The sequence below is a fragment of the Medicago truncatula genome, chromosome 7, assembly GCF_003473485.1.
Source record: "Medicago truncatula cultivar Jemalong A17 chromosome 7, MtrunA17r5.0-ANR, whole genome shotgun sequence".
Lineage (NCBI taxonomy): Eukaryota > Viridiplantae > Streptophyta > Magnoliopsida > Fabales > Fabaceae > Medicago > Medicago truncatula.
In genome coordinates this window covers 33,652,925-33,676,236 of record NC_053048.1, presented here as the reverse complement: position 1 = coordinate 33,676,236, position 23,312 = coordinate 33,652,925, and the positions used below count along the sequence as shown (strand labels likewise).

Here is a 23,312-nt window from a genome sequence, read left to right as displayed (position 1 = left end):
TTGAACTATCCAATCTCCTATTTTTTTCTTCAAATATACTTACTTGTTAAAAGTCTTTTGGGACTATTTTCTTTTTAAACCAAGAGGGCATGCAAAGACATTGCTTGATAGAAAAAAGATTGATAAACATCAAAAACCATTTGACATTTTGAGAGATAAAAAGATAATGTAGAGTAATGTAATATGTTGTTGATGTGATAGAAAGAGATATATATAAAGAGAGAATAATATGTTGAATAAGTGTATAAAATTTAGGGGTGTTTAATATTTTTTGTCTTATAAAGATAGTGATGATCTCAATTAGTTGGATCTAAAGATACTATCAATATCATTTATAGCACACACATTAAAAAAAAATAGAAAATAATTGAATAGAAAGTGTATGAGTGTGTGGTCGGGGGGCATAAATCAACCCTACATAGCAAAAGTACACGAAAGCGAAAATTATGAATATTCCACCTATTGGCCAAGAATTCATCCCTAAAAAAAGTAGAATTATTCATCAATCCAGATATATTTGGATCGTGCAACGTGCAACGTGCTGTAAAACCATGCAACCATCTACTACAACAAATCCCTATTCATGCATCACAAAGTGCATAATAGATATATGCAATATAAATATCATTAAATGGGTGTAATTGTCAAGCTATGAATATTTTTCTATTAGTGTAATGGTCAAGCTATGAGTATTTTTATTATTCTAGTCACTAAGAGTAAGTTTTTCATTAATTAAAACATTCCAAATTTTGGTAATGCAATATGTGTAAGTTCTTACCGAAAACAAGTCAAAACTAGCATATATGTTTTGGAACATAATAGGGAGAGAGGTCAAAGAAGCAATGTTCTTTGGCTTGTGGTGTTAATTTAATTAAACAAGTTGCTTACTTGCTTATCTTGTTTTTGTTTGAATTAAAAAAAAATGATAAAAGGTCCATACCAAGAAATAAGATTAGCCATCACGAGAACAAAAATTATATAAGTATTATTTTCTTGAGGCAAAGTCAATTACGTATAGCATTATTTAGTATATCCATATACATGCATGCTGCATAATACATTCAGTAGTAGCCAGCTCACTTCCACATTCATACGTTCCAATTTCTTCGTTGCTGATTTCATCTTTGTCTTGTTATTTATTTTCATAATGTCTTTGTCTTAATACAAGTTTTAGGATTGGAGATTAGCCACTTTTATTTACAACATATAAATGAATACAAGTTGGAGGATAATGACGAATTTTTGTATTTGATTGGATTAGGTGGTACTCGGGCTTAAGCCATTAACCACAGTTTTTAATATTCTATATTTCTATAAAAATAAATTATGTTCAGAAGTTTACTTTAATTATTTTAATCTGAAATGTACTTTTGAATGACACACAAAATGAGTTTTTTTTAATGTTTACATCCAAAGTAATTTGGGAAGTGCAAAAAGTATCCAATCCTTTATTTTCCTCTATTTTTTGTTGTAGGAGATTAGGCAAAGTGAATTGCACTTGTTTCGGATAAATTAGCAACTTTCCTCTTGTAATTGTCAGTGTTAAAGCCTTGTTATCTGAATGAGGCACGAAATCAGAGTGCTTTAACTAAAAATAGATCAAGCCTTAGCATGATTTCTCACCATTTTACACCATAAAATAATACTATCTTGTAATTTGTTCTTATATGAATAATTTTTTCCTTAGTTTATTTTCTTGTCTTTATTTATATTTAGGAGGTGAGTGAGTAATTCTTCACTGTCTTGGGATCATGTCAAGTAATCTTATGATGAATTTTCGATGGTCCTCTTTTTTCTTTTGTTATGAACACAAAACCCTAATCTCGTCTTATTGCTTTTCAAAGGAACTATACATATGATTATTTGAGCTTGGTTAATCAAGAAATTAATATATCATAACAAGTTCAAACAATCATACGGCTATAATCATTCAAATCTTTGGTATCAATGAAGTAACGAAAGTTGATATCTAAAGAGTTGAATGATTATTAAATTCGAAATCTTAGGCAATCACTTTGTTGAAAGACAAATAGGTTGATGGAAATTATAAGACAAATGTCTTGAAGCATGAGAATAGCCTAAACGTTTTTAGGATGTAATAAAAAATAAGGTGCAATGGATCTTACATACATAGAAACCATGGGAATATGTTGATATGGCACACCCTTTGTTCTTGCAAAAGGACAAATGATATTTTTAAGAGTTCTCTCATGCTTAGGAAATGATTTTTCATGTCAATGAAAGTGTACATTGTAATGATGAACTCTATAATTGAGATTCATACGTCCCTATAGATACGATATTCTTTTTATTACGACGATATACCCATACATTAGCGGGCATATCACTTCCCCACCCACTAAAATACAAAATGTTACTACCATAACATGAAACTTGTAAAATGTGTGCCATTCATTTCTTTTCCAAACTATCCATAATAAGATGCTGATGACAAGCCATATCAATATTATGTAAGGGCCATTGAAGTGGTAGGCACCTCAGATTTTGGCAGAATTTGATGGAATCACGGATATTGTTTCACTTGGATATATATGTGTAAATTTGAAGCTTATAAAACAAGACAAAAAAGTGTACTGGATTTATTAGTATGCATCTATCATTTTGATGAGTCCGTGTTCTTGATTGCTTGCAACACTGCTTGTTTCACCACTTGTGCGTTGATACTATCGTCCTTATGACTCTGCATAATAATATTCAACAAGAATCACATGAGAGGGGAATTTGGCCTCATCATATATATTTTATTTACCAATATAGTCAACAACATGATAATTAATTAATTAATGCAAGCTCTTTCTTTTGTTGCCTAGTTTATTAAACAAGGATTCAGATTGAAATGTTCCGAATTAGAAAAGATCAAAATTAGAGAAAAAGAAAACAAAATCTTCTCTCTAGTCACTAAATTAAGGTATTTAAATTAAATTATAAATCTCCGTGAGTTTAACTTAAGGACAATGCATAGTATATGCAAGGTTTGGTGTTCGAATCCTGAACACCAACAAAAAAATATATTATAAATGGTTTCTTCTTTTTATAGAATTTTCTCCCTAATTTTTGTTTGTTAGTAGATCCATCTTACTAAAATTGAATTAATCAAGTAATCACGTGAGTTTTAGGTGTTCAAAATAAATAAAATTAAAAAAGAGGCACACTAGTGCAAAAACATTCTCTTATTAAACTAATTCATGCAAGAGCAATTCTTGTGTGGTCACAACCACAAACAAATACATTTTTACTCTTATCATTTCAAAAATTAGTCTCACATTAAGCGAGAGTGTCATATGCATTCCTCTTGGTAAGTATGCTTTTAACTTTGAATACTAACTTTCAGACGAGTCAATAATGAAATCAAACTTGTAAAATATAATTGTATGCTTTATTATCAAATTCACTTCTTGGAAGTGGTTTGCCAATAAGGGAAAAGGGTACAACATTTATTTTGATTGGTATTACATTAATCTTTTCTTGTATCGTTATATGATGAAAACCCTGAATAGCCATGAGTACCCTTTAGAACTCCAGATGTATATTCTTTTTTATATGATCAGAACGAGCACAGCATATATTATATTACATATATAATTTGTGTTCAAAAGCCGTAAACATTGGAATGCCAGTAATATTCATGAAAATACTTAGTTGGTCACAAATGTTTAAACATTTTATTTGGACACACTAAGTAAAGTTATAAAGAAAAAAAGAGTATACTAATGTGTATTTTTAAAATATTTAAAAAATATATATTTATATGTGTTTGCGACTAAATATTTGTGATAATGCTAGACTTCCTCAATATTGATATACCTGATAGTATATGCTCCTCTAAAAGCATTAAGATGATGCACAACAAGGGTGCGGTTATGGTGCATAAGGAAATCCTTATGCACCCTGCATAAATCCAGAAATAGTTTTGGAGTACAACTCACAGAAACTATTTCCACAGCAAAATGGTTTTGGCATAATTTTATACAAAACATACTATGATATATGCAGGGTGCTGGAAACCATTAAATACATCTAATGGTTTTGGAATACAACTCGCAGAAACAATTTCTGGATATATGCAGGGTGCATAAGAATTTCCTTATGCACCATAACCGCAGCCCACAGCAAGAACCTCTTCTATATATTGGTTTTAAAAATCATGATAATCCAATTAGTCTAGTTAACCAATTTTAAAATTATTTATAAAGCTAAAGAGATTATAGATTAAAGAGAAATGGTAGAGAAATTAATCATATTTATTGTCTTACATCTCCTCCCACAGCTTCTAGTTGGAAAGTGTCTTCACAAGAAACCCTAGCATCAAGCACATCAAGTCCCAGATCTTCAAAAGCTTCCAGTATTGACACCAACATACCAGGGCTATTCTTTTCCAAAAGCACATTAATCAGGAAACCCTTTTCTAGGGTTTTCACACTCACCTACCAAAAACAAAATAGAATTATAATTAGATATGAATACATTTATCTAAATATGCAAAAGATGTGGCAATCATTTCTTTTTGAAGTAACCAATTCTTTTTAATATAAAATAGAGTACTAGAGGTACTCCAAGCTATATATAAAAGAAGAGAAATTTCACTTCAAAAATAAAAATATTCTGATAATGGAAAGGATCTTCATATAACAAACACAATGTTCTCCCTTTATCCCAGCTAGAAATCATTAATTTCCAAGACTGCACTTCAATTTGTATGTATCTAAAACTTTATGGCTCAGAGATAATAAGTAGTACCATAGGTTGCTCATCCATTTGAGAAGTTGAGGACTCAACGTTTCCTAACTCAGAGTTCATTCCCTCCACTTTTTGCTTCAACTCTTTTATGTATTTGGAGGCGTCCACAATAATTGAGGCTTTGTTCATCTGCCAATTACCCATTTGAAATTAATTAAAGGAGGTCCATAGTTCAATATTTTCTACTAAAATATAATTAACATTTGCATGTAAGAAAAACATAAGTAATAGCATTGTATCTTCATTGTAAGAAAAACATATATGCTAATTCTTATAGCTTCTGTTTAGTAGATTTTGGTTTTCTCACCCTTTGGTTCCAATGTGGTGGCTTTGTAGTTTTTTCTTTTCTATATAATAATATAAAGGGCAATGCCAAATATGTGATCTCTTGTTTGTTTGCTTGACGACTTCCTAATTATTCCCCACAATAAATTATTCTTTTTCACTTGTGATTTACAAAAGTGACCCTACAATTTCCATGACTATTAACTTAAAAAATTGTTATCCTTTTGTTTTTGGTATAAAATGCACTGAAATTTGATTAAACCTGGAAATAATCTTATTCCAGTTTGAGAAATAATGAGTCTTCTTTCAATAACTATTAGAGATGGAAAATAATATTAATAAAACTCGTGGAACTCCGTCCTGTGAGTTTAGCTCAGCCGGTAGGAATATTGCATATTATATGCAGGGGCCGGGGTTTGAACCATGCACACTTTAGTTCTCCACATTTAAATTGTGTGAGCTCTAACCATTAGACTACTTAACTAATAAAAGAACTTGTGGAACTCCTTATTTCATTTGTGCTTCTTTGATTTATATTTTATATGAATAAATATTATTGTGACTTTTTGTTTATTAATTGAATTTAATATATTAATTTTAAAAGTAAATTAATTTTTTCTTTATATTATATCTCCTTATAAAATTATTGCTAGCTCCACCACCAATTGCGATGTCCTAAAAAGAGCTTATGCATGCATGGCTTAATAATCTCTTCTATGACAAGAATGACATAACTTCATTAGCTTGTCTATTAGCTCCATTAATTAAACTAACTAGGATTTCCTCAAAATCATTCTATGATTGGATATATTAATGAAAGAAATATAATAAGTCCAAATCGCAAAAATGAGAGCCACGCCTACTACAATTCTCTTGAGGATGGTAAGAGGAAATTTCCTACCTATCTTTATTTAATATATTTTGTAAGAAGAACAATGATCTATATTATTTGGAGCATATATATCAGAAACGTACGCGTATGTTTGTCTTTTTATTTTTCTTTGATCAAAACATAATGACAGAGTTTTGAAGAGTGTTAGGCAAAATAATGATTGATTTAACAATGATCTATACTAAGTCAAGGTCTATTTCTATGGTCATTTAAATTGTTGGTGATCTCGTAAAAAATCATTAGTGTAATTTTGAATTACACATGAATGTGTATTATTGGATATGAATAAAAGTTACAATGGTATTTATACTTGCAGTATATGAGAAGGGTCGAATAACAACAATAATTATTCGTTGTGAATTTATCTCAGTTGATACGCCACTTATTTACCTTAAAAAAAATGAATTTCAAATAACTAGATTACTTGACTAAAAAATGCTAACAGAAAAATAACCAAAAAAGTTGTACTTCATTAATTCTTAACAGCGTCCTTCAAGATGGAGACACTTGGTTCAAGAGGCTTAGTAAAGAAATTTTGAAGATGATACATATATGAGATGAAAAAAAGTACATACAAAAGATGAAACAAGTCAACTTGGATTTCTTCTCTAACAAAATGAAAGTCGGTATCAAGATGCTTTGTATTTTCATAAAAACATGATTTCGTAGTGGGCAAAGACGTTGAGGATCTGGACCTGCTAAATACGGGGGACAGAGAACATGGACTCCTCATGAAGGATCATCACACATTGGCATGAGCTAGGGTTCTAAACTAAGACCAACACGAGTTCACAATGTTTGCTCTAGACATGAGCTAAACACTCACTTTGTCTGGAAATGACTTGGAACTGTTGTTGGACGAACGACAACAAGTCTTGAAGGAGGTTGTTTGTCTCCTCGCTTTCAATGAAATGTGCCATCTATTGAATCCTCAAGCGCAAGGAGGAATATCTTGGCTTCATGGTTGATTTGGGGCAGCTATTAGAGATGACGATGATGACGAAGTCTCTATATCAACTTGATGGAGTTGTGGATTATTGATGATGGTGTTCACCACTTCTCGTTTGTGTTTGGTGTTGGCCACGCGTCTTAGAACAAAATAGTGGTGAAATTATTCTGTTCGATTTCTCGATTGTGAACGACAACTACTCCACAAAGAGGTGGTGTTCCTGCAACCCTATTTTTAGGGTCTAGGGATCAGTGGCGGATCTTTGTGGTGGTAACATCGCTTTCAAATCCCTCCAGGACCATTTTTTTATAAATAAAATAGGAAAAATAAGCTAAGAATTATAAAAAGGAGGGTGCCAGGGTTCAAACGCGCAACCATTAATACATTTAGGGACCGCATGACCACTGCAGCGACAACGTATCAGTTATAATATGAAATTTATATGCAAACTGGGAGGTGCAGTGGCACCTGGGGGTCTCCAAAGAGATCTACCCCTACTAGGGATAATGTCATTGGACATGAGTCATAATTTAACCTTTCATAGGAAAGGTATTAGGGTTTCTAGGACCCAAAACCCTAATTAGACGGTTGTATTGGATGACACATGTAGACATATCATCATATGATCTTCATCACGCAATCCTGATTTGATCACTCGACATGCTTGGGTGTGCAGTTTTTAGGAGCATCCTTGAATGTTGTCCGCTCTAGGCTAGTAACTTTATAGTGAACTGCCCCGTTGTTGGATTCAATATGACCAAATACGAGACTAACAACAATTATTCATTAACGTTACAACAATTAACACATTATCCACACATCTTATTCACAAGTAACATTATTGAGGAATTCTTATATACTTATAGCTCTTTTGTTATTTAACTATTTTTTTTAATGGTAAATATTTTATTAATTGTTATGTTAGTTTTTTCTCTTTCCTAAGATTTGAATCCTAGATCTCTAACTCATTAACCCTTAAATGTTAAAAGTGTTAAAGGCTCTAGGTATAATTTTGATGAAAGGAAAAAAACTAATCTAACATTTTTGGTTTTTTATAAATTACCTTTGAAGAATGGTGGGTAATTTACCCACCAACCAATGAAAATGAGCAATTTATTTGTGGGGTCAAGATAGTTCATGAATATGTGCTTATGTGGCTAATGTGTATTGGTTAGGGTAAATTACTCATCATTCTTTCATGGGTAGCCTAATTGCCACTTAACAAGAACAACTCTTCTGATTTTAATATTAAGAAGAACAGGGGCACTAAATATTATAACACATGCTCCGTCCGTCTCAAACTATATGTTGTTTTAGGAAAAAAAAAAAATTGTCCAAAATTATACGTCGCTTTACACTATCAATAAAACATTAATTTTACTTTTCCTATTATATCTTTAACTATTTATTACTTTATCTTCTTTCAATTATTTAATTTATCTTTTACTTATCATTTATTAAGGACAACTTTGTAAAACAACTTATAATATATATTTTTCATACAAGATTAATTACATTTCTTAATACGTGTGAAATGGTCAAAGCGTTATATAATTTGGGACGGAAGGAGTATAATTTGAATTAAATGCTATATATATTTCATGAATTTCTGCTTGATGTGGGGTTGGCAATTGAGAGGCCAAGACTAGGACGGTTAGAATCCAAAAATTAAGTAAATTCCGCCAGTCCATAATCTGTTGTATCTTATACCTGACGTGAGAGTTGTAAGTGACATTCAGGTTCACGGGAAAGATACTAGTAACACTACAGAACATGTGTTCTTGTACACTTGTTATAGCTGGAAAATTCCACATTATCTAATCCAATCGTGTACAAAACTGGTTTGTCTCTTTTCCTCACATGTTGGACATAGCCAGCAATACTCATAGAAACAACCAAATTGCATCAAATTCATTGATACGATCATTTCTACCAACATACATAAAGTAATTTTATTATTTAGGTAAGATAAGAGCGTTTGTATCACGTATTTTGGATCTCTTTCGATTTAACAAGATTCTTAATTTAAATGTGGCCTTAAGGAGGTAGTAATGTTAAAACTCTTGAAAAGTGAGTTTTGCTGTCTTGTGCAATCCTGTCAAACTTGAGGTATTAGTCTCTACATTTATGTGCAGAGGATATTTACCTAATTTACTAGCATGTGATAATATGACCTTTTTGAAACTCATTTATATTGTTAATAGATATGACCTAGCAGTGCAGCTTGTTCGATGGCCTTCTATTTATGTATAACTAATTCTTGATATATATATATATATATATATATATATTCATGTAAATTATATTTGACATTAGACACCGAGAGAAATGCTAGAATTCCACCGTAAAAGGTGAATTCTATAAAAAAAAAAAAAATAATAGTAAATTTTAGGGTGTTAGTTGTTATGTTACTATTTTCTCATTTACCGTAATTTGAATTTTGGATCTTTATCCATTATCACCTTGAATCACTTAGCTCAATCAAGTGAGTCATACGCTTCCCTTAAATTCTATAATGTCTTTGGAAAATTGTTGGCAAGATACTCAACAATAAGTAAAATTAGTCACGTGTAGTCAATTGTCCTTTTTTTCTTTTTAGAATTCTATGTTTAACATAGTTATTAGAACACACTTGGTTGATTTTAATTGGTTGTGGTTAACTTAGGCACGATGGCAACATAAATCTCACCTATGTAAAAAATAGGAGAAAGCAACCTTTCAAAGCATTGTGCTATATAGTAATATTAATGTGTGAAGTGTTGAGGAACAACAATTGTAGCTGGTTATTGATTGCAGCGATTGGCCACTTTTCCTAAACAATTGGCAATATAATTATTAATTAGTTAATTACTAATTTATTATTTCTTTTTTTGATAGAAAACAAGAGGGATGAGTAAGCACTTTGAAAAAAGTATGCATTTCCCCATGAAAATTGGAGAATAATGAATCTTTAACCAATGTTGATTTTGGATTGACTTGTTGAAATTTGTTGTCCTAATTTAATTAACAATGTAAAACATCTATGAGCTATTTATGTTAGACCAGGTTTGGCAAAAAGAACAGGCTACTACTGCACATGTGACTAGAAATTAGAAAAGGTGAAAATTAATTCATCACGATTTTTGGTTGATTTAATTTTTTGTTGAAATTTGTTGCTCAATGATGTGGATAACAAAATTTCAAATTAACAATGAGTTGTGCTACTGTGCCGTTTACTCCAGAACATGCTTATGGCATTTGGTGTTCTCCCTTGGAATCATGTTTAATTTCAATTTGGATATATTATGCTAGGTGGCATTTAGGGTAAACAAATATTAAACTAGTCATTGATTTATAATTTTAAAACTTCAATGGTGAAGATCTTTAAATGGCAGTAAGTTTGTTTGATCACAAACTCAAACATCAAAACGACAGACCGATTATTTATAAATTTTTAAAGCGTAAAAAAAATCAAACATCATAATAACGAAACTCTTGATCTAGAAATTGAATTTTGAGTTTTTTTTTTTTTTGTTTTTGCAGAGACCTTTACAAAAATAAATAGAAAAGATTTGTAAAGTTTCCAAGCATTATGAAAAAACCTCGATTTATATTAATATTGTTAAAGGGTCTCACATCAATTGATAGATGACATGAATGATTGTTTATAAGTGGAAGCAATCATCACTCCACACGCCAATTCAAGTCACCTACCTATCCACGTACCAAGCCTCACAATATTGTTGGGCGTGAGAGGATTTTTATTTGAAAAAACTCAAATTCCAATTTCACATTATATAGATGAGACTATTGATAAAAGTTAATAAAAAAAAGGACACTCCTTATCTTGGAAGTCAGTTTTTAAGGATTAGTTTGAGCCAAATTTCAATAGATCTTTCAACCAAACGTGCAAAGTCACATTTCGTTCCTTAATTTTGTAGATAAGTTTATAAGAGGATAAGAATCTCTACCATAAAATTTTAGCGTTTTTAAACGAGGGAAAATTAATTATGAATGTTTGTCCCCGTAATTATGAATTTCTTAAAAAATTAAAAAATTGAATCTTTACTAGGCTAGATTTAACAATCAACCTACATATTTTGTTTTTCATGAAAAGTGGTACTCCCTCCGTCCCACAATAGCTGAGTCATTTGCAAATAAAAAGTGTCCCAAAATAACTTAGTCATTTCACTTTATTTATACATTTGTCTTAATATGTGTGAAATGAAAAAATGGTTCAACTAATTCGGGACGGAGGGAGTATTATATATGAGCAAGGTGTGTGTTTGATTTATAATAATAGTAGTGTTTAATAAATTGAGTCTACTTGAGGAAGTGTGATACGTATCATTCAACAAATGAAACAGCCACTAAATCTTAGATGCGAAGGTGGTGGCTAGAGCTCTATATTTAGCCTTAATGATTATCTTTAACCAGTGATTGGATCTTGATTTGAGGTTAACAAATTAAGGAGGATTCAAGAAATGAAGAAAAACAATCAATTAAACTTGTGGGTTCTATACAATAAGATCAATCTAAATTTACAAATGACTATATTATGAGTCACAGCTATAACAAGTCTTCCTTATAAAAGATTGATTAGGATATGGATTGCCTTGATTAGACTTCAATCCAATTGAGGGATTAGATGAATATGGGGTTGCTTAAGAAATAATTGAGTATGGAATAGACTAATTTCAGTACTATAGATATCCTTTGGGAGCCTCAGTCTTCAATATGATTGAATGCTTTTCAATATTATTCTATTCTATATAGATAATTTTAAGAAACAAAGTTTTTTTTTAACCGCCAAAATAATTTTATTAATAAAGCTGTGATAAGTACGCGTGTAATAAGTACAAGTGGTACTAAACTCACAAGAAACTAAGTAGTTGCTACTGGCACATTTAGTTGTGGAGGTGTTCCAAATCCGAGTAATAATGTGTCACATGCTAAGCATTTTTTTAATTCACGTTTAGATTTTGTTTCTTACATTCCAAGGCTGTTTCGCCACGCGTCAGAAGAGATATGTTTGTGGTTCCAAACATATATTGAGCGTATGTTTGGAATGGCATCGTATTTGGACTAAATCGCGGTGAAAAACACGGCAACACAGAAGCTTGACATACTAGCTTCAGAATTTTCACGGTGACCGTGCATTGGGACGCAGTATTGGATTGACTAACGTGTATCCAAAGTCTAAGTTGTTTTGCGACATGCTATTTTTTTTTTTTTTACTTGGACCATATTATTAACCATGTCTTTTCAACATGAGAAATAAAAACAAGTCTACCAAGTATTTTGTTCACTGTTCAGACACCTTGAGTGAAATTGTATTAATTGAAGATATATGCATTTGTGATAGTACCTCTAAAAATTCTTACAGTCAGAATGGTGGTGATTCTACTTCTAAGTTGTAATCGTCAAAAGCTATGAATCCTACCCTATCATATTTGTATTATCTTTAGTAAAGGAAATTAGTTACCACAAGATAATTAACTACATGAAATCTATGAAGTACCGTCGTAGACATGGACATCTGATACGACACAAATACTAACATGTAAATATCAGTAATAATTTGAAGAAAAAGAGTTTGAATGTGTCAATACATGTGTCACTGTACGACACCGGAGGCGGAATGTGTCATACAGTCACCAACACATCTTTAATCGGAAGTGTCTACTGCATAGGTTGAATGGCTCAACCAGAGAATCAACTAGCATAGTTAACTAGAAGAAATCAACTAATTTAAAAAATATCCACAAATCCTTTTTCATCATTGATAAGTTTTGTATAAGCTGAAAATATGCAGCATATTTTGTCACCGTCAAGAATTTTCAATTACTTGGATGATCTATGAATATTGGAACCAACCAAAACTGTGTATACATGTTAAAATAAATGGTTTCTGTATCTTTTTCTTTATTTTTTGACAGATGAATAAAACTGAACTTAACTTTCTTCAACTGCTCATGAATTTCTGCCTCCGGAATCCAATCGACGACTTCTCCGTTTGATTAACCAGTAGCAAAATCCACCAACAAGAGTAAGAATTATAAGACCATCAAAAACTCCTACTCCTACAAATATCCATTTTTTCAAATTATGCCTCTCATGTTTTCTACCAATTCCCTTTGGAACCTTGACCATATAACTAAATCCTGGTCCTTTATCTACCTGTTTGAGACCAAGGACTAATCTATAAAGATAGCATTCCGTTGTTTCCACGTGTGAATTCCGAAAATACAATGCCGCAGCACATTTACAATCCTGTAAGCATAAATTCGAACACGCTTCTCGGCTAATATTAACAATTTCAGGAACACCTTTGAGCACACTACCTACATTATCAATTTTCAACATTTCCGCCTTTTTGCCGTTGCAAAAACCACCGGAAAATCCTTCACTACAATCCGCACTACTCTTTTCATCATTTGTCAAAATCTGAATACACGAACAGGTATTGGAAAATGTACATATACCATAAGGTCTACAAGAATTTGGAAGATCACATGTGTTGTTAAGTGCTTGAAATGAAGCCTCAAATTTTCCTTTCTCTTGTGAATAGTAATAAAGACCAAAATTTCCTGTTTCATTCTTCAGTGCTAAAAATTTTAGAGGTTGAATACTTTGAGATGGAATTTGTGCAATTTTCTTGTATTTTGTATCAAACAATAACAACCCTTTTGAACTCAGCTTAATATATGTAATGCTTCTATTCATTGAAGGCTGAAAGTTCCAATAAGAATACCTTAACTCACCAGAGTTTACATACAAAGCAACCTTGTTATTCTCGATTTCGAATGAGTAGAACATGCTTGAGTTGGTTCGCGACGATGTTAATCGAGTCGCTACATCAAGTTGCTGGCCCCATAGCATTACATCAGTTGGAAAATTGAAACTTTGCCATTTGATATTGTTGAATTCATCCACAAGCACAAGATTTCCTGTGTTCAGTATTTGCAATCTCTGCTTCAAATGAGTCAATGTAACAACTCATGTATTAGTCTCTATGCAATGCACTTAATTGATTATGATAAACCGGTTAATTAAGCGCTTATACCATAAGAGATTATCATATAAGTGCTTTTGTGTAAGCTATTTTTATAACAAATGATAAAATAAGGTTAAATTGTTTTCATATGAGCTATTTTCATAATCTATTCTAAAGAGCTTATGGAAATAAGCTGAAAACAGCTTATGAATATTTCATAAGATCTTTCCAAAGCTCACTCAAACAGCTTATGACTATATCAATATATCTATAATCGATGCATAATACAAGATTGCATATCCATGGTATTTGCAATCTCTGCTTCAAATAAGTCAATGCAGCAATTCATGTGTTAGTCTCTATGCAATGCAGCTCAATTGTCTATGATAAACAACTTAAATAGTCGTTTACGGTTTGAGCACTTATCATATAAGTGCTTATGATATAGTAAAGTCAAAGTGTATTAATATAATCCAAGTAAACTGAAAACAGTGGACATGTTATAAGTTGTTTTCATAAGTTCTCACTAAAATCCGGTAGATAAATTCAAATAAACTAATCCAAACAGAACCTTACCTTAACACCTTGTCCTGAAGTCCCAGTTTTCCATCCAACTATCTCATTAGGACCTTTAAGCCTTAAATCACCATCCAAACTAAACTCCAGCAAACATTTTCCAGTGACATAAAACTTTGAATAATGACCAGAATCCCAAACCTTAACATCACCAAGAAAAACCAACAATGAGCATGAAAATTTCCCATTTACACCTTCAAAGCTCAATGCAACTCTAAAATTTGGTACTGTCTTTGTCTCCAACAGAAAACCTCCACCTATGTAACCAAATTTGTACTCAGCAGGAACTGCCACCATTAGTTTGTATCCAATACCAACACTTGATTCAGAAAATGCATAATTGAACAAAAGAACAAAGAAAAGAAAAATAATATTCATTAGTAAAAAAAATTATTTTTAGCTTTGGAACTAATAGCAGTAGATAATTTTTGGAGATGGGTTTGTAATGTGAAGGAAAAGGTAATCATGATGTTGCAAAATTGGCTTAAACAATTTTGTAAATGAATCAATTCATCATGTGATGGGGTTGTACAAGAAAATTTTATTTGAATTTTTTTTTTCTCTTTGCATTATTAATGTTATTTATATCAACTTTATTATGGAGGTAGAAATTAGAAAATAAAGTAACGTTCCACTGAGATTGTGCCCATGTGAGAGTTTTTTATGTGAGTAAATGACATTGAATAGCATTAATGAAATTGCTAATTTTGTTACATTGATGTTATCTATCTTTTCCTGAAAAGAATTTCGTATTTAAGAGCCCTTCACCAAATTTATATTATTGTTAAAATATTAAATAATTTTAATTAATTTATGCTTGATTATCCCTGTCACTAAATTTCTTCAAACAATCATGTAATCTTTGTTTTTTCATATTCAAAACAACCATATTTTCTTGACAAAAAACACCATACTTTTTAAACTGAATAAGTAATGCACTCTGTTATTAAATGGGTGTGACTAATAATGATTTAACAGTTTATAAGAAAATTTGACCACGGTCATATTGTCTTAAATATATCTTCTAGCATGGTCTTATCCTACATGAGTGGAATTAATATGTAACAAAAAGGTTGTGTACGAAATATTTAATTAAGCTAAACTCACAAATTAGAGTATTCAAATACAGATAGGTTAGCATTTATGTAGGGTTAGAGTTTTGAAAGTGAATTATGTTTATTGTTTAAGGGTTGAATTTGACTTTGAGCGTGGGTGACCAAGATATTAATGTGGGACCCATTCCATCAAATTCTGTTGGTTCAATTGAGTGCCATTCTTAGTGGGCATGCAAATTGCAAAGTGTCTTCTGAAGGTTTTTTGAGTGGTTAGCTTGAGAAAAAGTGGATCTTGTCTTGTATATTTGACACGTGGACATGAAGTTCACATGACACGTGGACCACTGTTGTTGCTGACATTGTTCTTACGGTTGGGTGACATGTTAAGGTTCCAGCTTCTAAACCTCCATGATTATGTCAATATTCAGTAGCAGAGCTTGTGTCATCTTCTTTAGCTTTGAGCTTGTGTCATCTTTTTTGATATATTAAAAAGTAAACAACTTATATATATTGCAAAGAAACTACTACTCATTACAACATTTAATCTTACTGTGAATTGATTCACAACTTGCTTGAATCAATTAACAATTACCATATCTTCCTGAAATCTATTAACAATGAGATTTTTTTTTAGCAATCTACCATACTTTGGTGAATGCATGTCTTGTTAGTTAAAAAAAAATACAATTAATAGATCCTTAATTTAAACCCACATGAGTTGGCTTGGTTGTGTTACTTTAGAACCTTCAAATGTGCTCCTCCTAAAAGTCTCAAATTTAATTCGCCGCGGTGTCACTTTAGATGAACTAGTTTATCTTAAAAAAAAAAAATTCATAAATTTAAAATGAAAAATTAATTTGAAAAATATTAGATAAATCACATGTAATTAAGTTTCTTTCATTCTCATGAAATAAACATTACTTTTGAATTCAATGTATTTCAATCACAAACAACACGGTAATCTAGATGCATGAACCACCGATATAGCTTGTAAATAATATATATATTCCCCATTCTTTATGTATTGCATATAATTTTGCAATCACAGATAACATCGCTAACTACATACACGAACCACCTATATATTTTACAAATAATTTTTTTAATAAGTTTCACAAATAACCACCTACATACACGAACCATCATTTAATAATTTTTCTTTCTCCTTTATTTTTTATGTGTATTAAATATGACTCTTGAAGTCATGCATGTCGACTGAAAATAAATATTATAAACGTTAGAAATATAAATAGATTGAAAATTTTAACCTCTATTAGATTTACGGATTATGTATATTTTATTTATTCGATAGCTGGGTTTTTTCTTATAACTAATCACACATAGTCTTGTAACATTATATTATTTTAGAGACATATTATAAATTATATCATTTATCACTTTAAAATTATACGAGGAACATCAAAAACAATAATTATATTTATTGGGCAGTCATTTGTTTTCATGTATTCTTTTGCATTTTATTCTTCTTCTTTTTTGCATAAATAAATAAAATAATGATTTAAATATGTAATTAGTCCATGTAAATAGGGGTTACTTGAATTTTTGTCTCTGAACTTACTAATCTTTTTCAAAAAACCACTGCAAAATTTAATAATTTGAGTTTTGATCCTAAACATATTTGATTACTGATGTGGCATGTGATTAGTGATGTGGCGATGACATAACACCTACTGACTGGAAAAAGACCTTGATGACTCAGCAAATTCCATCTGAAATAATCATTTTTCCCTTAATGCCCCCCATTCAACTGCGAAATGACTATTTTGTCCTTTCATCTTCCTTATCTCGTCATCAACTTTTTTTCTCCCCTACCACCGTCACCAATAGACAAATAAAACTCATAAACTCATCAAATCTTCAACTCAAAACCCAAAAAATAAAAACAACCCCTTAATTCTGTGTCAACCCCATAAACAATATCACTATCTATGTCGTTGTGTTATAAAAAAAAATCGAGTAAACAGTCAATTTCTCCCCTGAAATTGTAAGTTGCATCAATTACTCTCCTGAAATTAACAAAACTTCAATTACCCTCCTGAAATTTCACAACGTTAGTCAATTTACCCCCTCCGTCAAATTTTTCTGTTAGTGAACATGACGTTTTGCAAATACCCCCCCTGAAGTTTTGCACTTATATATGTGCAAAATGCCCCCAAACTTAAAAATTTATATTATTTTTTTCTTAAAAACAAACAATTAATAGTTAAATATTAAAGCTAATTATTAATTTTGGAGTTTGGAAAAACTACATACATATATACATCAAAATAGGGAAAAATGTGTATTTTTAAAGTGACAATAATGGTTATTTCTAATAGACAAATTATTATTTTTAGAGGTTTATAAACAAATTAGTAATCAGATTTAAATTTATATTTTCTCCTTCACCATCTTAGTCTTTTAACTCCACCAACTCTTTCAACAATTTGCTCAAACAATTTAAACTACACAACTCCCAATATTAATCCACAAATCATCCCATTATTGTCACTTTAAAAAATACATATTTTTCCCCATTTTGGAGCCTATTTTGATGTATATATGCATGTAGTTTTCCCAAATTTCAAAATTAATAGTTAGTTTTAATATTTAACTATTAATTGTTTGTTTTTAAGAAAAAAATAATATAAATTTTTAAGTTCGGGCATTTTGCACATAAGTGCAAAACTTTAGGGGGGTATTTGCAAAACGTCATGTTCACTAATAGAAAAATTTGACGGAGGGGGTAAATTGACTAACGTTGTGAAATTTCAGGGGGGTAATTGAAGTTTTGTTAATTTCAGGAGGGTAATTGATGAAACTTACAATCTCAAAGAGAAAATTGACTATTTACTAAAAAAAATCTGGTTTTTCAGAACTAACTTTAAAGCTAAATTTGACGCAATTGGTGTGAGTTAGTGAAGCTTGGAGGTTGGGAGTGTTATCAACGTACCTAGCTTTGTTATCAACAACAAAACAAAAACAGGATGACGATCTTGTGGTCATTGGTTTCAAGCCTCTCAAGGTAACGGCGAGTACTTCACCCACAAACATAAACTGTAGCTAATGATTTAGGTCATAAGTCAACAAAAAAATTGAACATCAAACCAATAAATCTGCTCCAAAATTAATAGAAGAGAATTTGTTCTTCAAGACTTGCACATGAAATTTTCATTGTCATGAGCTTTCAAAGATGACAAAGCTTCCTTAAATAAAGGGTTAATAGGTCTTTACCTCCCCTCCCTGTAATATATGTCATTTTCGATTTTTTCCTGTAAAATTTTTATTTTGATTCACCCCGCTGTAAAATATATTTGTTTTGATTAACCCCCTAATAGGCCAAACAAAAACGAAAATTTCTTGAAAAAAAAATAAAATTGGTTTTTATTTGGCCTATTAGGGGGTAAATCAAAACAAAAATATTTTACAGGGGTTGAATCAACATAAAAATTTTACAAGGCGAAAATAAAAAATGACCTATATTACAAAGGGATAAAGACCTATTAACCCTTAAATAAATGAAGACTTTCGGTCTTTGAAAACAAAAAAATCAATCGTGAATTCATAAACACTTAGGAATAATAGATACAAATGTAAATTCAATAATAGATATCACAACTAAAATAAAAATAAAATATGATTAACCTTTGATTGATCATGTTGAAAAATTCTGAAAAAATAGTATGAAAGAACTAATTTCAATAAATGATATCTTTAAAGATAGATATCACCTATTTGAAACATTCAGAAAAAATCACATAAGTTATAAAGACCAACAATCTCTCTATAAAAGAAACTTAATTATTCAGATCAAATGGTATGAAAGAGGTTTCCAATAGATATATAATACAACATAATTTTATGCGTCGAAAAATTCTGAACAAATAGATTTAGCTATTTTTTTTAGCAAAAAGATGTTTAGAAAAAAACAAAAATCGTCAACAAAAAAAACAAAGTACCAAATTTGGAAAGTTTTTTTTTTAAACTTAGGATTACTCGTTACACATTCGAAGATAAATTACATGTTAAAAGAAAAGTCCATTGCTAGATGACATCCCAATTGTAAACCTCAGAGATCAGTTAGTTTGAAATTTGGGACATCGTCAAGCCATAATATTGCATTGCACTTCAAATTTTAAGATGATGCTAGAAAAAAATGCATTACACAAATAACATATCGCAAAAATGAGGCTACAAAATAAAAAGATAGTATAATTCCCGAAAACTGAAAATGACTTTTGATTTCATAATTGATGAGACTCTAATATAGAATAACAAAAAACAATGATGACGATCGAAAACACATCCACCACACGACCATTTGCCACTCACTCGCGGCTGCACCGTGTTGGTTCAAGTGTCCATCATCCCACTCAAAAGCTATGTACCATTGTCTAAAACATGTTAAGATGTAAAAAAAAATAAAAAAATTAACAACAACAAAAGAAGAAGAAATTGCCAATAGAAAGAGAAGAAGAAAGATGCTTATGGTGAGGATTGAGAAACAAAAATGAAAGGAAAAGAGGATTATGGAAAAGGAAGCCAAGACATCCTTTCATATATATGACCAGTAATATACACTACATGCATCCAGCGATAAAATAGTAAAGTCTGGTAACTATATAATTTATTTACTTACTCCCACCTATTCTTCTACCTCAGTATGCATACTTTTAATGGGAGGAAAAGTCTGAAGACCAACAATACATCTCTTTCTTGGGTAGTAGTAGTAATTTTTAGTATTCACTAAAAATCTGAAATTAATTAAAATTTCAAAGTTAGTGTTCCGATAATGTACCTGAAAAAGAAAAATATTTTAATTATAAAAATGAAACAATAATTATCTGTTTATGAATGTTTAAATTTTTTTTATTGGTTTATGAAATTAATTAAAAAATAACAAAACATTTTAATTAAATAATTATAGATTAATTTCTATTAATAGAAAGTCTAGAAGACATAAACACTCTCATTGCATGACAAATATCATACTTGCCAAAGAACTATGTTTGCTTTATTAGTATATATGACGTATACTTTATGTTTGTATTAATAAAAATGTTCGATGTCCCTTTATGTATAGGGTCCTTGGCAGTCGTCCATCTCAACCGTATTTAGGGCAACCAGTGATGTGTGTATTTATATCCCGCAATATATATATATATATATATATATAACAATGATATTTCTTTGTCTTTATTTCATATACTCATATTTTTTTAATAATTAATTAAATTGTATTAAAAAAACCAACAAGCTCGACAAATGATTCTTGAATTGTTCATGCTAATTAGATTATTTTGTCACTCATAGGTCTAATGTTTTTTTAGAGGACTCGTTGTGTCTCATGTTTAACTGAATTAAGATTTATCATGATTTTATAAAAATTATAAAATTTGAGTTTGTGCTTATGGCCAAAAGAAAAAAATTAGGGGAAAATAAAAAGGGTTTGAATCTACCAAAAATAAGAAGGTATTGTTTGATATGAATTAATGATGATATATATGTTTTTTAATTAAGTGATAGAGAGTATTTGATGTATGTTAATTAATTTGGTGATAGCAAGTTATTTTATGAGCATTTGCTAAAAGACACCAACTAATATATTTTATAAGAAGTCCTCTCATTTGATACAATCATGTATTATTTATGTGCTTCATTATGTATGACATGTATTAGTTTTCCATCTGACAAGTGTGGTTGTACTTTACTATGCTGATTTTCATATCGTTAGACTCTAATACATGGTTAATGTTTGATCGTTTAAAGGAACATATATGGTTGTATACCGTCAAAACTTAGCTAATATGCTCCACAATTCAGTGATAATGCAATCACTTTTAAGGATAAGAAAAAATATATATAAATTTTCAAGTTCAGGGGGCATTTTGCACATAAGTACAAAACTTCAGGGGGTATTTGCAAAACATCATGTTAACTAACAAAAAAAATTGACGGAGGGGGTAAATTGATCAACGTTGTGCAATTTTAGAGGGATAATTGAAGTTTTGTTAATTTTAGGGAGGTTATTGACGAAACTTACAATTTCAGGGGGGTAATTGACTATTTACTCATATTTTTTTTGAGGGAGACACCAACTAATTTTTATGAAGGTGTCTTTTAGCAAAGTTATAACTAAAAAGTGGAAATCACACCTTGAGGTGTGAGTTGCTAAAAGACACCTTCATGGGTGGCTTCTAGCAAATATATATATATATATATATATATATTCAAATGTGTGTGTTTTTTAAGGGTATCAAATGAGTGTTCAAATTTAGTCATAAAGGGAGTAAAAAATTAGTCCACGATGATGCATTTGTTGTTTGTATCCTTAGTAATCCATGTCATTAGTTCTATTAACATAACATTTCTCGTTAATATTAAAGTGACTAATAGAAAGGACATTTGGCAAAAGAGAGTGATAGAAAGAACATTTGAGGATTTATTTGTGCTTTGCTTTCTTGAGTTAGGAATTAATGTAATTAAATTACATTGCCAGGAGCACAATTGACGAAGGTATCTGCAGCTAGATTTCTACATTTTCCTCACTCTATTAAGCACCAAATTACAACTCTCATGATTAACCATCTAATAATAGGGAAAGAATCAGCAAGATGATGGATCAATTGTGAAGTCTCGTGTTTATTAGTCATTTCAGGAAACCATACAAACAAGAAAATTGACGTTCACACTTGGCTGAAAGCTAAAACATACTTGAAAAAGACTCTTATGCCCTTCGGCTGTTAACTGCCGCCGGTTAGGAATTCCTCAGCAGTTAATTGTCGTCGGAACATCGGTTGTTAACAGCCGATAAGATCAATTATGCACACAGCAGGTTCTGCTACGTGTTTCAAGCTAAATTTCGGTCTATTTATTACATGTAATTCAACAACATCAATTCCAGAGACAATACAAACTCATACACCAATTTCTCCGATGAATGCACTTTGAATAAATTTAGTACATTATGGTATTGAATAAAGTTCTGTATTGAATAAATTCGAATAAAGTTGCACAAGTACACGAAATCAATTCAAAAAATACACAGTTTTATTTAGTTTTAATTTCACCTACGTTACATTACATTCTCCCTAAATAAGTTGTATCATTGTGATGTTGGATTTAAATTAAATTGTTGAAAGTTTGCGGAAAAAGTTGACATCGAAGTGTCTTATACTTAGTGTAGAGATTTGCAGCATCCTTTGAAAAGTCAAAAGAACGAAGAGAACACAACATTTATTCTACATAATCAACTACATAGGTTTTCACATCGAATTCTTTCGTATATGATGAGTGTCACATATGGGAATGCACTTCTAAGATGTTGTTTTGAGCTTGCTCATGCTCCTCTGTCAATTGAAACTTGTCAGTTGGCATGACAGTAGGATTAAGTTTAAAATAATATATTGGGATGCATTCCAATAATGATGCAACCTAAATATAATCTTGTGGCAGAATCAAACTCTTGAGAATATCTTCAGGCGATCTCATCAATGCAGCTTCCATCTCAATCCTCAAGAACATGCAGTGCTAACGATATATGGAGAACATGCTCCTCACATTATCATCGTTTGTCAGCATTATCTTTTCGGACTACAAATAATCGGGACGTGCATCCTGAAGGTCCTCCACCCTCCTTGTGTCTCCGGGTTTCAGTCCTTGATTGATTTCATTCAGTTGATCCTTCAGATCCTTTAGCATGACATCAACCCGAACCTTGAACAAATGAAGGTTTCCACCGTTGAAGCGTACTCGAGCGCTGAACAAATTGTGCATTGTTTCAGATCTACACCATAAGAAATTAAACAATCAATGAAAAAC

General features: G+C 31.0%; 2 protein-coding genes across 3 annotated transcripts; both read right to left on the bottom strand.

Annotated features, from left to right (window-relative positions):
• Nucleotides 1-2,214: 2,214 nt before the first annotated feature.
• On the bottom strand, nt 2,215-5,192 carry LOC11442077 (uncharacterized). 2 transcript variants are annotated; one of them, XM_024770740.2, is made up of 4 exons: nt 5,066-5,192; nt 4,759-4,887; nt 4,275-4,445; nt 2,215-2,701 (listed from the first exon to the last, which is right to left on the bottom strand). In XM_024770740.2, the coding sequence occupies exons 2-4, from the start codon at nt 4,885-4,887 to the stop codon at nt 2,618-2,620; spliced, it is 384 nt and encodes a 127-aa protein (XP_024626508.1). In that variant the 5' UTR covers nt 5,066-5,192; the 3' UTR covers nt 2,215-2,617. The 2 variants fall into 2 exon arrangements, with proteins under 2 accessions (XP_024626508.1, XP_003623563.1); XM_003623515.3 differs by lacking the exon at nt 5,066-5,192 and having other exon boundaries at nt 4,759-5,059.
• A 7,421-nt stretch (nt 5,193-12,613) lies between these two features.
• On the bottom strand, nt 12,614-15,141 carry LOC11432066 (PAN domain-containing protein At5g03700). Its single transcript, XM_003623514.4, has 2 exons — nt 14,437-15,141; nt 12,614-13,835 (listed from the first exon to the last, which is right to left on the bottom strand). The coding sequence occupies exons 1-2, from the start codon at nt 14,812-14,814 to the stop codon at nt 12,837-12,839; spliced, it is 1,377 nt and encodes a 458-aa protein (XP_003623562.1). The 5' UTR covers nt 14,815-15,141; the 3' UTR covers nt 12,614-12,836.
• Nucleotides 15,142-23,312: the final 8,171 nt, after the last annotated feature.

Excerpts from the sequence above, each read along its gene's own strand:
- LOC11442077 (XM_003623515.3), bottom strand. The coding sequence starts at position 4,902 with ATGGGTAATTGGCAGATGAACAAAGCCTCAATTATTGTGGACGCCTCC. Across the intron at positions 4,446-4,758 it reads AAATGGATGAGCAACCTATG|GTGAGTGTGAAAACCCTAGA; the intron begins GTACTACTTATT and ends TGTTTTTGGTAG. Across the intron at positions 2,702-4,274 it reads TAGAAGCTGTGGGAGGAGAT|AGTCATAAGGACGATAGTAT; the intron begins GTAAGACAATAA and ends ATTATTATGCAG.
- LOC11432066 (XM_003623514.4), bottom strand. The coding sequence starts at position 14,814 with ATGAATATTATTTTTCTTTTCTTTGTTCTTTTGTTCAATTATGCATTT. Across the intron at positions 13,836-14,436 it reads CTTCAGGACAAGGTGTTAAG|AGATTGCAAATACTGAACAC; the intron begins GTAAGGTTCTGT and ends CATTTGAAGCAG.